Source organism: Cydia strobilella, chromosome 27 (genome assembly GCF_947568885.1).
Source record: "Cydia strobilella chromosome 27, ilCydStro3.1, whole genome shotgun sequence".
Lineage (NCBI taxonomy): Eukaryota > Metazoa > Arthropoda > Insecta > Lepidoptera > Tortricidae > Cydia > Cydia strobilella.
The window spans coordinates 1,722,890-1,735,241 of NC_086067.1; the positions used below are offsets into that span (position 1 = coordinate 1,722,890).

Sequence of the window (12,352 nt, forward strand, 5' to 3'; positions counted from 1 at the left end):
CTTAAGCATTGCCGACCCTTGAGAACCCTAAATACCCGCTTCTTGAAGAATCCCATGTCGTAGCACAAAGGAAATACCTCAGGAGGCAACTGGATAAAGCAGAACTTTTAGTTCTTTTCGCATCTTTTTTTGGAGTTTGTTCAAAATGTTACCAATGTTAATTGGGTTATAAAGACGAATCGATTGACATGTCATTCGGTAAAATTGGCTGCGTTGTTGGAACATACGACACCAACATATTTACACACAAATGTGCAGTCATGATGATGATGGTATCCTATTATCCCTCATCAAGGAAGGCTCTCAGAAGGGATTTCCGTAGCGGGGTTGCAGAGTTAAGTAGCACTAATACCTACAGTTATGCGCAATAAAATAGCAGTCAATAGGAAAATGAAAATTAGGAGAAAACTAACTTTATTGGTCCTTTTTAGGGTTCCGTACCCAAAGGGTAAAAACGGGACCCTATTACTAAGACTCCGCTGTCCGTCTGTCTGTCCGTCTGTCCGTCTGTCACCAGGCTGTATCTCCACTTCATACGATCCTGACATACCTCTTTCGCTTCCTTCACTTTCATAACATTCCTTATACACGCTCGCCGGCTAATGCGTAAAAAGGAATCTTCGAACTTATTTCTCTTTCTCCTTCTCCGCTTTCTTCCTTAGTTTGTCATAAACGTCCGCTCTCCGCATGTTAATATCCATCAGGTCAGCTCTGGGCTTCTTCAGAGAAGAGTTGCTGATGAAGAACTCCTCGTACAACTGGTAGTCCTGTCCAGTGTCAAGGAAAACATTAACCCAGTAAAGGTTGCGGAAAACATTAAATTATAATAGTATATATATTTTTACTTTATTCTGTTCAGATAGGTACTATTAGATAATATATGCAAGTGTCCCGCAAAGTTACACATAGTCACATACTACTTACGTACTACTTAGACATTAATAATTAAATATAACTATTTAAAATTAATAATTTTTAGAAAATTTAGTTTAGTAGTTTGACATTGACACACATTTTCTGTACTTCTTATTTAATATTTGTAATTATTTTTGTGATAAATATTTGAATGCTGAAATTCCGGCCAGACATGTAAAGAACTGAATTTGTACATATTTACATCTTATATGTAACTCGTGTTTTATCAAATAAACGATTATCTTATCTTATGTTTTTGTTTAAAATTCTTAAAAATATTATTAGTTGTCCTAATCTCCTAAGATTAGTTGCTTTCAGTTGTCCGCATCACCCTTCACGCCCTCGATCGCTGTTTCATATAAGTTTTTCTGTCAAGAACTATTCGAAGCATAACTTTTTCAGACGAGTTCCTAGTTACCATAATAAACATCTATCCGAAATAGATTGTTTTCAAAATTCGTTGGCCCGTCTAAAAAATATTGTTAAACGTATTTTTTTTTGTGTTTTTCATCAATAAAGCCATACGATAATAATAATAATAATACCGAAGTACAGAAAGCAGTTCTTAATCTATTCTGATATAGATATGCATAAGTTATAATTGTATTCATTTCAGTTAACATAATTTATAATCTATGAGCCTTTTTTGTTGTATTTTTCTTTTGTTGCGGTAAATATTTTGTATCGCATTTTTGTTATGTATATGTATATGATATGACTGTTTGATTTCTTTATAAATGAAAAAAAGTTTTCATCCGGAAGGCAGTTTATAGGCCATTGTACTCACTACTAAGCGCTAATTTTATTTTTAGTCAAATAATATATAAGTAGCTAATTGATTCAATTCTCATTCAAAGACTAAGTACAGTTTCATAGAAATCCCCCATTGAATTTTCCATCTTATTTTAAGGCAATAGTGGTGAATACCATAATACCGTATTAATTAGATAAGGACTTGCCTATGCGTATATATATTTATATCTATGAAAGCCAATGGCTGTACTCCCACCCGCAAAAGTGCATGGTCATGAATAAAGTGCATTTTATAATGTGACCATGCAGCTCGCTGAACTTTAAAATGGCACTTTTCAGCTCGCTAAACTTTAAAATGCCACTTTTGCAGCTAGCTGAACTTTAAAATGCCACTTTTGCAGCTTGCTGAACTTTAAAATGCCACTTTTGTAGCTCGCTGGACTTTAGAATGCCACTTTTGCAGCTTGCTGAACTTTAAAATGCCACTTTTGCAGCTCGCTGAACTTTAGAATGCCACTTTACCTCTAAACTGAGAGATTCGAAGCTCGCCATGGCGTCGATGAACTCTACCGGTGAGAGCGGAGTGATGTTTAATCTAAAATGTCGAAAAAATTAATTTAAGTATAGAGTATGTACAGTCGCCGTCAGATATATCGGAGCGGCCAAGGCGCTCACAAATATCTGAACACGCCTCTATTGTCAAGGCGTTAGTGTGTGTTCAGATATTTTTGAACACGTCGGCCGCTCCGATATATCTTGATGGCGACTGTACGGTCAATGAATTTAATTTTATAGTTTGTCAAAGGACTGTCTCATACCTCATACTATCTTTGTCTTACAGTAGTACTAGCACCCAAAAGAAAAGGATGTGGTTTGAAAATTGGTTTGACTAACTATAGTACCATTTCGTGCCTTGTCACAGTGACAATAATGTGGTCCCTAAACTGTAGATTTTATTCACACGGAATTTATGTAAACAAACTACTGATACTGATACTACCCTCGTTTACGGCATTATTGTCAAATGATGGGTGGCACACAACACTCACTACGTCATTCGCTAATTGTTCGTCCACACTGTCCACCGACGTAGTACCCAAAACAGTACACAGTGGATAGTGTGGACGGACCATTAGCGAATGACAGTGAGTGTTGTGTGCAACCCATCATTTGACAATAATGCCGTAAACGAGGGTAATTTCTCGCCCCCCCTGCCGCCACCGGCGCCCGCGCCGAGTCATCGGGCGCGGAGGGCTGCGGCCCGCAGTCTGCGCCGGTCCGTCACCGTCGACGCAAGCTCCTGATGACGCTCCTCGGTACGGAGTGAAACATGTCAAGCGTTTTCGACTTAAAAATACGTGTGACCCGTTATTAATATGTTTAATATGTCTGTGTCTCACGGAAGTTTTGTTATTAAAAAGGGACCTTATTATCGACGGCGCTTACGCCGCACAGCGTCGCGCGGCATTGTGTTTATATCGGAGAATCGTTAATAATGGCGTAAGCGGCATCGACAATAAGGTCCTTTTCTATAGAAAATATCACATATAGACCTGACGATTCTCTCGGCGCACATGACTTGGTTGAACATCTCAATGATGACTCCGAATCCGTAACCCTGCAGTGTTTTTGCTAGACTCTGCACGCAGAAGTCTCGCTCCACGCTTCTTATACTGGAACATTCCAACATCATAAGCTCCACGAAAAAATCACAGATTAATAAATAGTTACTACGTAACAGATACATCATTCCCATACTAAAGCGAAAATACCTACGCTATAATAGCCTACAAAATCTTAATAATAATACCTGCTGCTCAGGACGAGAAGAAATGTACCATAAGTACGCGCACAAAGAGTCGAGACTGCCTTGCTCGCCGTGCGAGTCACGTGCCACCGCGTCATCGTAAAGAATGCGCTAGGGTTATACTGTTACTTATGTTATTATTGTAATAAAACGAATGTTGCGAATCAACCATATTTTTTATTAGTCAATCAAATATAAAAACAACCTGACTCAAAAAACTCCTTAATTTACGATTTACCTACTTATGTTCAAAGAAATAAATGGTGACAAAATTCATAAAGATAGATTTAAAACACTACTCACCTTTCTTCGTCTCTCGGAAATGAAGACGACAAATTTTCCTTTGTCTTTTGACTTTTACACCCATCTACTGCACAATAATTACGTGGTTTCGGCATTTCGAAGCGTAGGCGCGGAAAACGGGCGGTGCAAGCGCTCGGGCGGGCGTTCGGCGGCCCTCTGTCGGTTGTATCATCGACGATACGCCGAGCGGTAGGCATATAGCGCGTGGCCTTGAGCGAGTGAAGGAGGCCTGATAAAATGTCATCTTCAAAATGCTTTTCACGAGCTTTTATTTAACTTGCAATGTACATAGTTTGTCAAGGGACTGTCTCATTTCGGCAGACGGAGAGAGTCATACTGCCTTTGTCTTGCACTGGTGCTGGCGCCCAGAAGAAGGGGATGAGTGTAGTTTGTTTTGTTTCTATTTACTGACAAGATTTGCTTGACCAACTATATGTATATATGTATGTGTCAAATCTTGCAAGTTTAATTTGACCCCCTTCCCGTATTCCGATTTAGCTGAAATTTTGCGTACACATGTAAGTCGGATGACAATGCAATATTATGGTACCATCGAGCTGATCTGATGATGGAGACAGGTGGCCATAGGAACTCTGTGATAAAACAACGAAACCTAATTGTGTTTGGGGTTAATCGCACTTAAACTACCGCCGCGGACACTCGTGCCTGAGGATGGATTCCCAAAGAATCCGAAACATGTAGCCAAAAGCGACTAAAAATAATAGTGAGTAAAAACCGTACTGATAAATATTTTGTGTTTGGGGTTTTTAGAATTGTCTCGATGAGCATTCGTTGCCTGTGGAAAAAAGTACAGTCTGCGATAAAATCTTGTACCAAAAATGAATTTTTTGCCAAAAACCTATTTTTAACATGACAATACTGTTTGGTCACACCTGACCTGCTAGCATGAGTTGCGTTCTCGCGCGCGACTCCATAAATCCATACATCTTGCGTGACTTTATTTTATGTATGAACTCGCGAGAACGCAACTGTCTGAACAAAACTGTCTGGGCCCTGGGGCCAGTTACAGCTTTGGTTGTCAGGGCCCAGGAAGACAAGAGTAGTACCTACCTTTGCAGCTTGTGGTACAGGAACAACTGTAGACTATTATAGTCAGTACGTGGTACCAGGATCATCTCGTCGAATAAGGATACCATTGGAGCGGCTGGAAAGCCGAATGGGGTTGTGCACGTTGCTGAAATTTTTATACAAAAAAGGGTAATATAAAGTTCTGGCCTAGTGAGTAGTGACCCTGGCTGTGAAGCCGATGGTCCTGGGTTCGAATCCTGGTAAGGGCATTAATTTATGTGATGAGCACAGATATTTGTTCCTGAGTCATGGATGTTTTCTATGTATTTAAGTATTTATATATTATGTATAGGTATATATTTGTCTGAGTACCCATAACACAAGCCTCCTTGGGCTTACCGTGGGACTTAGTCAATCTGTGTAAGAATGTCCTATATTTATTTATTTATTTATAAAACTTTATTTTTATTATATAGGTATGCGTAAGCCCCACTTGCACCATCCCACTAACTCGGAGTTAACCGGTAAAACCGTTACCCCCGTGTCAAATTGTACTGGTAACCATGGTAACTCTAGGTTTAACCGGTTAACGCGCGTTGGTGTCTTTTCCACTGGTACGCAGCGCCACGGTGATTGGTAAAATTTATTATAGTTGACAACAGCGTTTGCTTATGAATATTATAGTTGAGTTGGGATAAATGAAAAGTACGCAATAACAGTTTGGTATACGAAATCTTCATTCAACCATTACAGTCGACGAGTAGAAAAACAGATTTTATAGTTTGGGAATTGTCATGATACGTTAACTTACCTATAAAAATAATTTTATCCTCAGCTGCTATCCCTTTCACACATTTGGCTAAAGCCGCCTTCACAGTACTTGCTTTCAAGTATACCTGCTCTGGTGGGACCTGAAACAACGAAACATCCAGATAATATGGGGCATTTTCTATACCTTAATGTCGATGGCGCGGCATTGTATTTATATCGGAGCATGGTTAATAATGGCGTAAGCGCGGTAAGCGCCATCGACAATAAGGTCCCTTTTTATAGAAAATAACACATATGAAATTAAGAGCGTTTTCACATTGTCCGATCCGATATCGGATGTCGGAAGGAAGTAAAATGTAAGATATAATATGTATTTCTCTGTATCTATTTATGCAATAAATCATTATTACTAAAAACGATAAATAATGCAAAAAAGGCGGACTTAATGCCAATGGCACTCTCCTACAGCTGTTTTTGTCATAGGCGCCTTCCGACATCCGATATCGGAAACAGGGGTCGGAAACCGGTATTTGCTCCATACAAAAACACCGGTATTATTACGTTCTTTTTCGTTCTTTTGTTTATAATTTCATTTTTAATGGGACGTTTTAATAATGCAAAATTGTTTCCTAAATACATGGATTCAGTCCTACGTAATGAGCATAAAAAAATTCAAAATATTGGGCTATTTCGGGGTTTTAAAAAATACCGGTTCCGAGCCCTGATCGGAAAGGCGCTTCCGATAAATTCAGCCATGTCGGAGCTCCCCGCCATGTCGGACCGATAATATTTCTTTGTGTGCTTGTTGTATAATGCTTGTTGTAGTGTGTGTGACGGCGCCCGGGCGCGCCCCCGCCGCCTGACTACGCGGATGTCGGATCCTACATCCGATATCGGATGGGACAATGTGAAAACCCTCTTATCTGTCTCATTTTTATTTTTTTATCAGATTTTGATAGAAATTGGTACATTTGAAGAGCTCCTTCTTCTACTCCAGCCGGTCTGTAGGTCATAGACCGGCTCGAGTCGGACCGCGCCAGAGCGCATTTTCAATGTGCCCATACTTACATTATGTATGGCAGAAGCGATGAGGTCCGTCCGGAGCCGTCCGCATCCGCAAACATGCGCGCGGCTTGCAAATGTGAAATACGCTCTGACTGCGCCCGTTTGGTGGGAATCGTACACTAAGCGCCACTTGCACGATCCCACTAATCCGGGGTTAACCGGTTAAACCGTTAACCCAGTGTCAAATTGTAATGGTAACCGTGGTAACTCCGGGTTTAACCGGTTAACCCCGGGTTAGTGAATGGTGCAAGTGGCCCCAATGCTCCATAATCTGGACTATTATTGGTATTTCACCAACTACCTGAGGCTCTGGCGATAGACGCTCTCGACAAACCATGACAGACATTTTTAGAAATTATTAACTCAATTTATTCATAGTATAAGTAAATTGCTAATATATTTCACATGGTAGTAAGTAGGTATACTTACTGTATCCATGCTGAGTTTTTTTCGCGACTTCTAAGTTCTAACACATTAAAATCATTGTGTTTCGCGAGTGAAGTATTACGACTGACGACTTTGACTATCATTTCCGACTTTTGTATTGCTTTAATGCAATGGGTCCCATATAGACATTTGATCCCAAAAACAATATCATTATCATTAATAAAAATTTGTCATCAAGTCTATTGTATATCTTACCTTGGCGGGTTTGAGAAACACCCTCTCTATATCTTACCTTGGCGGGGTTGAGAAACACCCTCTCTATATCTTACCTTGGCGGGGTTGAGAAACACCATCTCTATATCTTACCTTGGCGGGGTTGAGAAACACCCTCTCTATATCTTACCTTGGCGGGGTTGAGAAACACCCTCTCTATATCTTACCTTGGCGGGGTTGAGAAACACCATCTCTATATCTTACCTTGGCGGGGTTGAGAAACACCCTCTCTATATCTCACTTTGGCGGGGTTGAGAAACATGCTCTCTATATCTTACCTTGGCGGGGTTGAGAAACACCCTCTCTATATCCCTCATGTAGACCACGCAGGGTTGAAACACCCGAGCGGCCAGGAATACGTCTTCTACCGTTTTTCCTGGCTGCTCCACCACCGAGCTCACCATTTCTGGCGATATGTCTATTTTCACTGCATCTAGCGTGGATAACATTGAAAATTATTTGTGGCTATCCATGACAGAAGGGTCCTTATGCTTAAGTGCAATAACGACGTTTCCAAAACAGAAATTCTGATAAAAATAGTCCTTATTTCAGATGAAGCATAAGGACCCTTCTCTGATGGAAAGCCACATTTTGTTAAAATTTTATCATAAACAATATATACTTCAATCACTATTAAAAATATTGGTGAAACTGAGGTATAACCGTCGGATTTGCAGAAGGGTCACAAGTCACTAATCTAATCTAACTTCCGTCATTTTTCCGTCAACGCCATGACTTGTACAGGTTCAGTAATCCTTTCCACACTTCCCTGTCTAGTCTTAGAATGAAACTTAAACCTAAATTGTTTTAATGGTTCAAGTATTGAAAATAAATATGAACAACTAAATGTATTAAGAGCCAACAGGAGCCGAGACCAAACTCAATTTTGAGATTTGAAAGAGAATATCGTCGTCGCGCTGACGGGGGCGGTACCGCGTACCGAGGGACTATCCCAGTGTGTGTGGTGCACGCACACCGACGCGCACGTTATTTGCGCTCCTCGCCGGCCTCACGCCGCTCGCGTTTTTAGTAACTAAATTCAATATCCTTCTACAACCTGCAATCTAATTAACATTTCGAGTTCCAGAATAGTAAAAAAACATAACATAACATGGACATACAAGAAAACATTGTTGTATAAAAACATACAAGATAACGGCTGTTAAATTAATCCAATTAAATATTTTTAAATATGATAAACAAAAATATTAAATTATAGTCGTGAGTATTTTAAAAGTAAAACTCCCTTATACCTTGATTTTAAACAAAGTATTTTACTTATAACTTACTTGGTTCGTATGAATTAGTGACATACCTAATTAAAAAAGAAAGCTATAACTCCCGCGGGAACAATATAGGCCTTTTCCCTTCAGTACACCTGCATGAAATAAGATCTTTTCGAGCAAGCGTCTTGAAAAACAAATTTGCCGCTCTCCGGCTCCGTTGAATAGAAAAAAAGAAAGCCTTAGGTTAGATAAAATTATCATAATAAAGAAACATGTGACATGTGATATTTCTTACTTTGATGTAATTATACAGTTTTATTGATGGTCCGTTTTTTTATTTATGTGTCAGATTTTGATAAAAATAGGTATAAATTGAAGAGCTCCTAATTCTGATCGGAATAAATATGAAACCCAATAAATAAATAAATAATAATAAATATTAAATCAATATTATAGGACATTCTTACACAGATTGACTAAGTCCCACGGTAAGCCCAAGGAGGCTTGTGTTATGGGTACTCAGACAACGATATACATAATATATAGGTATAAATACTTAAATACAAATAGAAAACACCCATGACTCAGGAACAAATATCTGTGCTCATCATATCATATCATCGAACCCAGGACCATCGGCTTCACAGGCAGGGTCACTACCTCCTAGGCCAGACGACCGGTCGTCGCCCAATATTTTGGGACAATAGTCTAGTCTACAAAAGGTTCAAGGTGGTGAAAAAAATAGTGTAAGCTGTTCGCATAAAAAAACCGCAAATCGATGTACAGGTTAGCCGTTTGGTACACGTGTATACTAGTCAAAACAAAAATTTTGACCCGCAGTTCCTAAAAAAAATTCCCTTAGGAGTGCTGAAACCTTTTTTGTATAAAAAAAAACTTTTTTTTAAACCTATCGTATACTTCTCATCTATCATACGAAAGGGCTTTTTGAAGCGATTCTGAAAATATACCACATCATTGCATTTTAGCCATTTTTAGGGTTCCGTAGCCAAATGGCAAAAAACGGAACCCTTACGGATTCGTCATGTCTGTCTGTCTGTCGTCCGTCCGTATGTCACAACCACTTCTTTCCGAAACTATAAGAACTGTTGAAACTTGGTAAGTAGATGTATTCTGTGAACCGCATTAAGATTTTCACTCAAAAATAGGAAAAAAAAAATTTTAGGGGTTCCCCATACTTAGAACTGAAACCCAAAATTTTTTTTTTCCATCAAACCCATACGTGTGTGGTATCTATGGATAGGTCTTCAAAAATGATATTGAGGTTTCTCATATATTTTTTTTCTAAACTGAATAGTTTGCGCGAGACCGAGAGACACTTCCAAAGTGGTAAAATGTGTAACCCCCCCTCTAACTTCTAAAATAAGAGAATGATAAAACTGAAAAAATATATGATGTACATTACCTTGCCAACTTTTACCGAGAACTGGTTTGAACGAGATCTAGTTAGTAGTTTTTTTTTAATACGTTATAAATCGTAAACCGCAATTTACCTTTCACTCACGTTTCACATAAAAATACATTGTTTAAATTGTGTAATGTACGGAACCCTCGGCGCCCGATTCCGATTCGCACTTGGCCGGTTTTTTCTTAAATTGAAAGAAAAAGAATTTTCAAAACATACCAAGTTTGGGCTCCTCCAGATACGATATGGCTGATTTTTTTTGTACAAATGATACGTGATATCCTCATATGTAACCCCAAAAAAGCAATAAAAAATTTATTTAGTTTTTTTTTTTCAATACAAAGTGACACAGTTCTACTTAACCCTTTAACTTGACCCCAAACTTGGTGTGTTTTGAAAATTCTATTTGTTTTAATTTACAAAAAAATGGCTAAAATGTAATGATGTGGTATAATTTTAGAATCGCCTCAAAAAGCCCTTTCGTATGATACCACACACGATAGGTTTTTGGAAAAAAAAAATGTTTTTTTTTTTTCATACAAAAAAAATGTTTCAGCATACCCCTCCTAAGGGATTTTTTTTAGAAACTGCGGGTCAAAAATTTTGTTTTGACCTCTTAGTATGCGTGTGCCAAACGGCTAACCTGTACATCGATTTGCGGTTTTTCTTTGAAATTGGGCTTGTACGGCTGCCACTAATAGAGATACTAACTCCTAAAAATACGTATGATACCTCATTGGATTCAGAATGATGTCTAGAAAAATGTATTCGAAGCGTTTATTCCCACATAAAAAAAGTTCAAAGCTATTAACAAAAAACGGCCAAGTGCGAGTCGGTTCCGTACCATTACGCAAAAAACGGCAAAAAATCCCGTTTGTTGTTTGGGAGCCCCACTTAAAAAAATATTTTATTCTGTTTTTAGTATTTGTTGTTATAGCGGCAACAGAAATACATCATCCGTAAATATTGCAACTTTTTAGCTATCACGGTTCACGAGATACAGCCTGGTGACAGACGGACAGGCAGATTGACAGACAGACAGACAGATATTATTTTAAAGGTATTAAATATTCTTTTAAAAATTAGGAAATAATATGGTGTATTTAAAACATATCATGGAATATACTACGGTTATAAATTGATATTATGTAAAGTAATTTTTTCAACAAGTTAGGCAATTATTAAGTAACCACATTTTTTTCGAACTTTCGTCTTTGTTGTAAATTAAAAAAAAAAGAAAATAATTGGCGTAAAAAGTATTTCGCCTCGTGGAGCCCCTTTCATGAGATCACGTCACAAAAGTTTTAATAAAATTAATACTTTGTTTATGAAATAAAACTATGAAAACGGATTATATCGCGTATATTGAATTTATAATACATCCCGACGTTTCGAACTCTTTACAGCGTTCGTGGTCAACCGTTGACCACGAATAAATTCAATATACGCGATATAATCCGTTTTCATAGTTTTATTTCATGAGTAACTATCGCGGTAACCGAAGACAATATTAAATACTTTGTTTAAAATAAATTTTTGAATAATAGTGAAAATTGTAAAATATAAAGCAATATAATAATACGTACTTAGAACTGATACTTTTCTAAATAAAGAATGAATAAACTAAATTGTGTAATTAATTTTTAGTGCAAATCACCACAATTTGCTTCTAAAGAGCAAATCTGTGACCAAAAATTATATATAGTTTTAATTTTTCGTTCGTATATTCAGATTTGTGTATGAAAATGTGAAACTATTATTTCTAAAATAAATTATTCGTCCCTAATTTACACAAAATTTATACCAAATTTGATCTCATATCAAGAGATAGGTAGAAATATAGGTAGAGGCAAACTGGACCGCAGAAGCCGACTTTTCCCCTCCCTTTTTGGGGGGTAGCCAGGACTTAATCTCGTAGCTAGTGCGTCAGCTCAGCTTTGTATGAACCAAGGAATAATAAATACTGTTAAACGATATCCCCTGAGGCCAAAGTGCATACTCACTTACTTCGCCTACTAAGAGGCAAATCGCGACTTTGTTATGGTTTATCGATAACTTATCACATCACTAGATTATCGACTTTCAATGTCGACTATTGCCCATCACTTTTCTGTCCGTGTACGTATTTAGAAACTTGACCCCGCCCCTAAAATTAGTGCGATAAGGACAACTGCAGCTTAGGCGAAAAATCCTGCGTAAAAATCTCAAAAATCGAGGTTTCGTACTCGACTGTTTCCTCCTCCAAAACTTAAGCAAGCGTAACCAAATTTGGAAATCTAAATGATTATGAAATTGTCTGTGTCGGACTGTTTTGATTTTTTGGCTAATTGATACCAGTTTTGAATACCACGCCTCTCATTGCGGCATAGTCAGTGAGGCCATTTTTGGCCATGTGTGAAG

At 38.1% G+C, this 12,352-nt stretch overlaps 1 protein-coding gene across 1 annotated transcript in view; it reads right to left on the minus strand.

Moving 5' to 3' along the window:
• Positions 1 to 626: 626 nt before the first annotated feature.
• The window catches only part of LOC134753458 (IQ and AAA domain-containing protein 1-like), a 44,897-nt gene continuing 33,171 nt past the window's right edge, over positions 627 to 12,352 (minus strand). Inside the window, exons 15-20 of the mRNA XM_063689331.1 lie at positions 7,588 to 7,736; positions 5,619 to 5,718; positions 4,850 to 4,973; positions 3,222 to 3,341; positions 2,191 to 2,263; positions 627 to 767 (exon numbers count right to left, since the gene is read on the minus strand). Coding sequence (XP_063545401.1) covers positions 627 to 767; positions 2,191 to 2,263; positions 3,222 to 3,341; positions 4,850 to 4,973; positions 5,619 to 5,718; positions 7,588 to 7,736 — 707 coding nt within the window. The remainder of the gene's footprint in view (positions 768 to 2,190; positions 2,264 to 3,221; positions 3,342 to 4,849; positions 4,974 to 5,618; positions 5,719 to 7,587; positions 7,737 to 12,352) is intronic.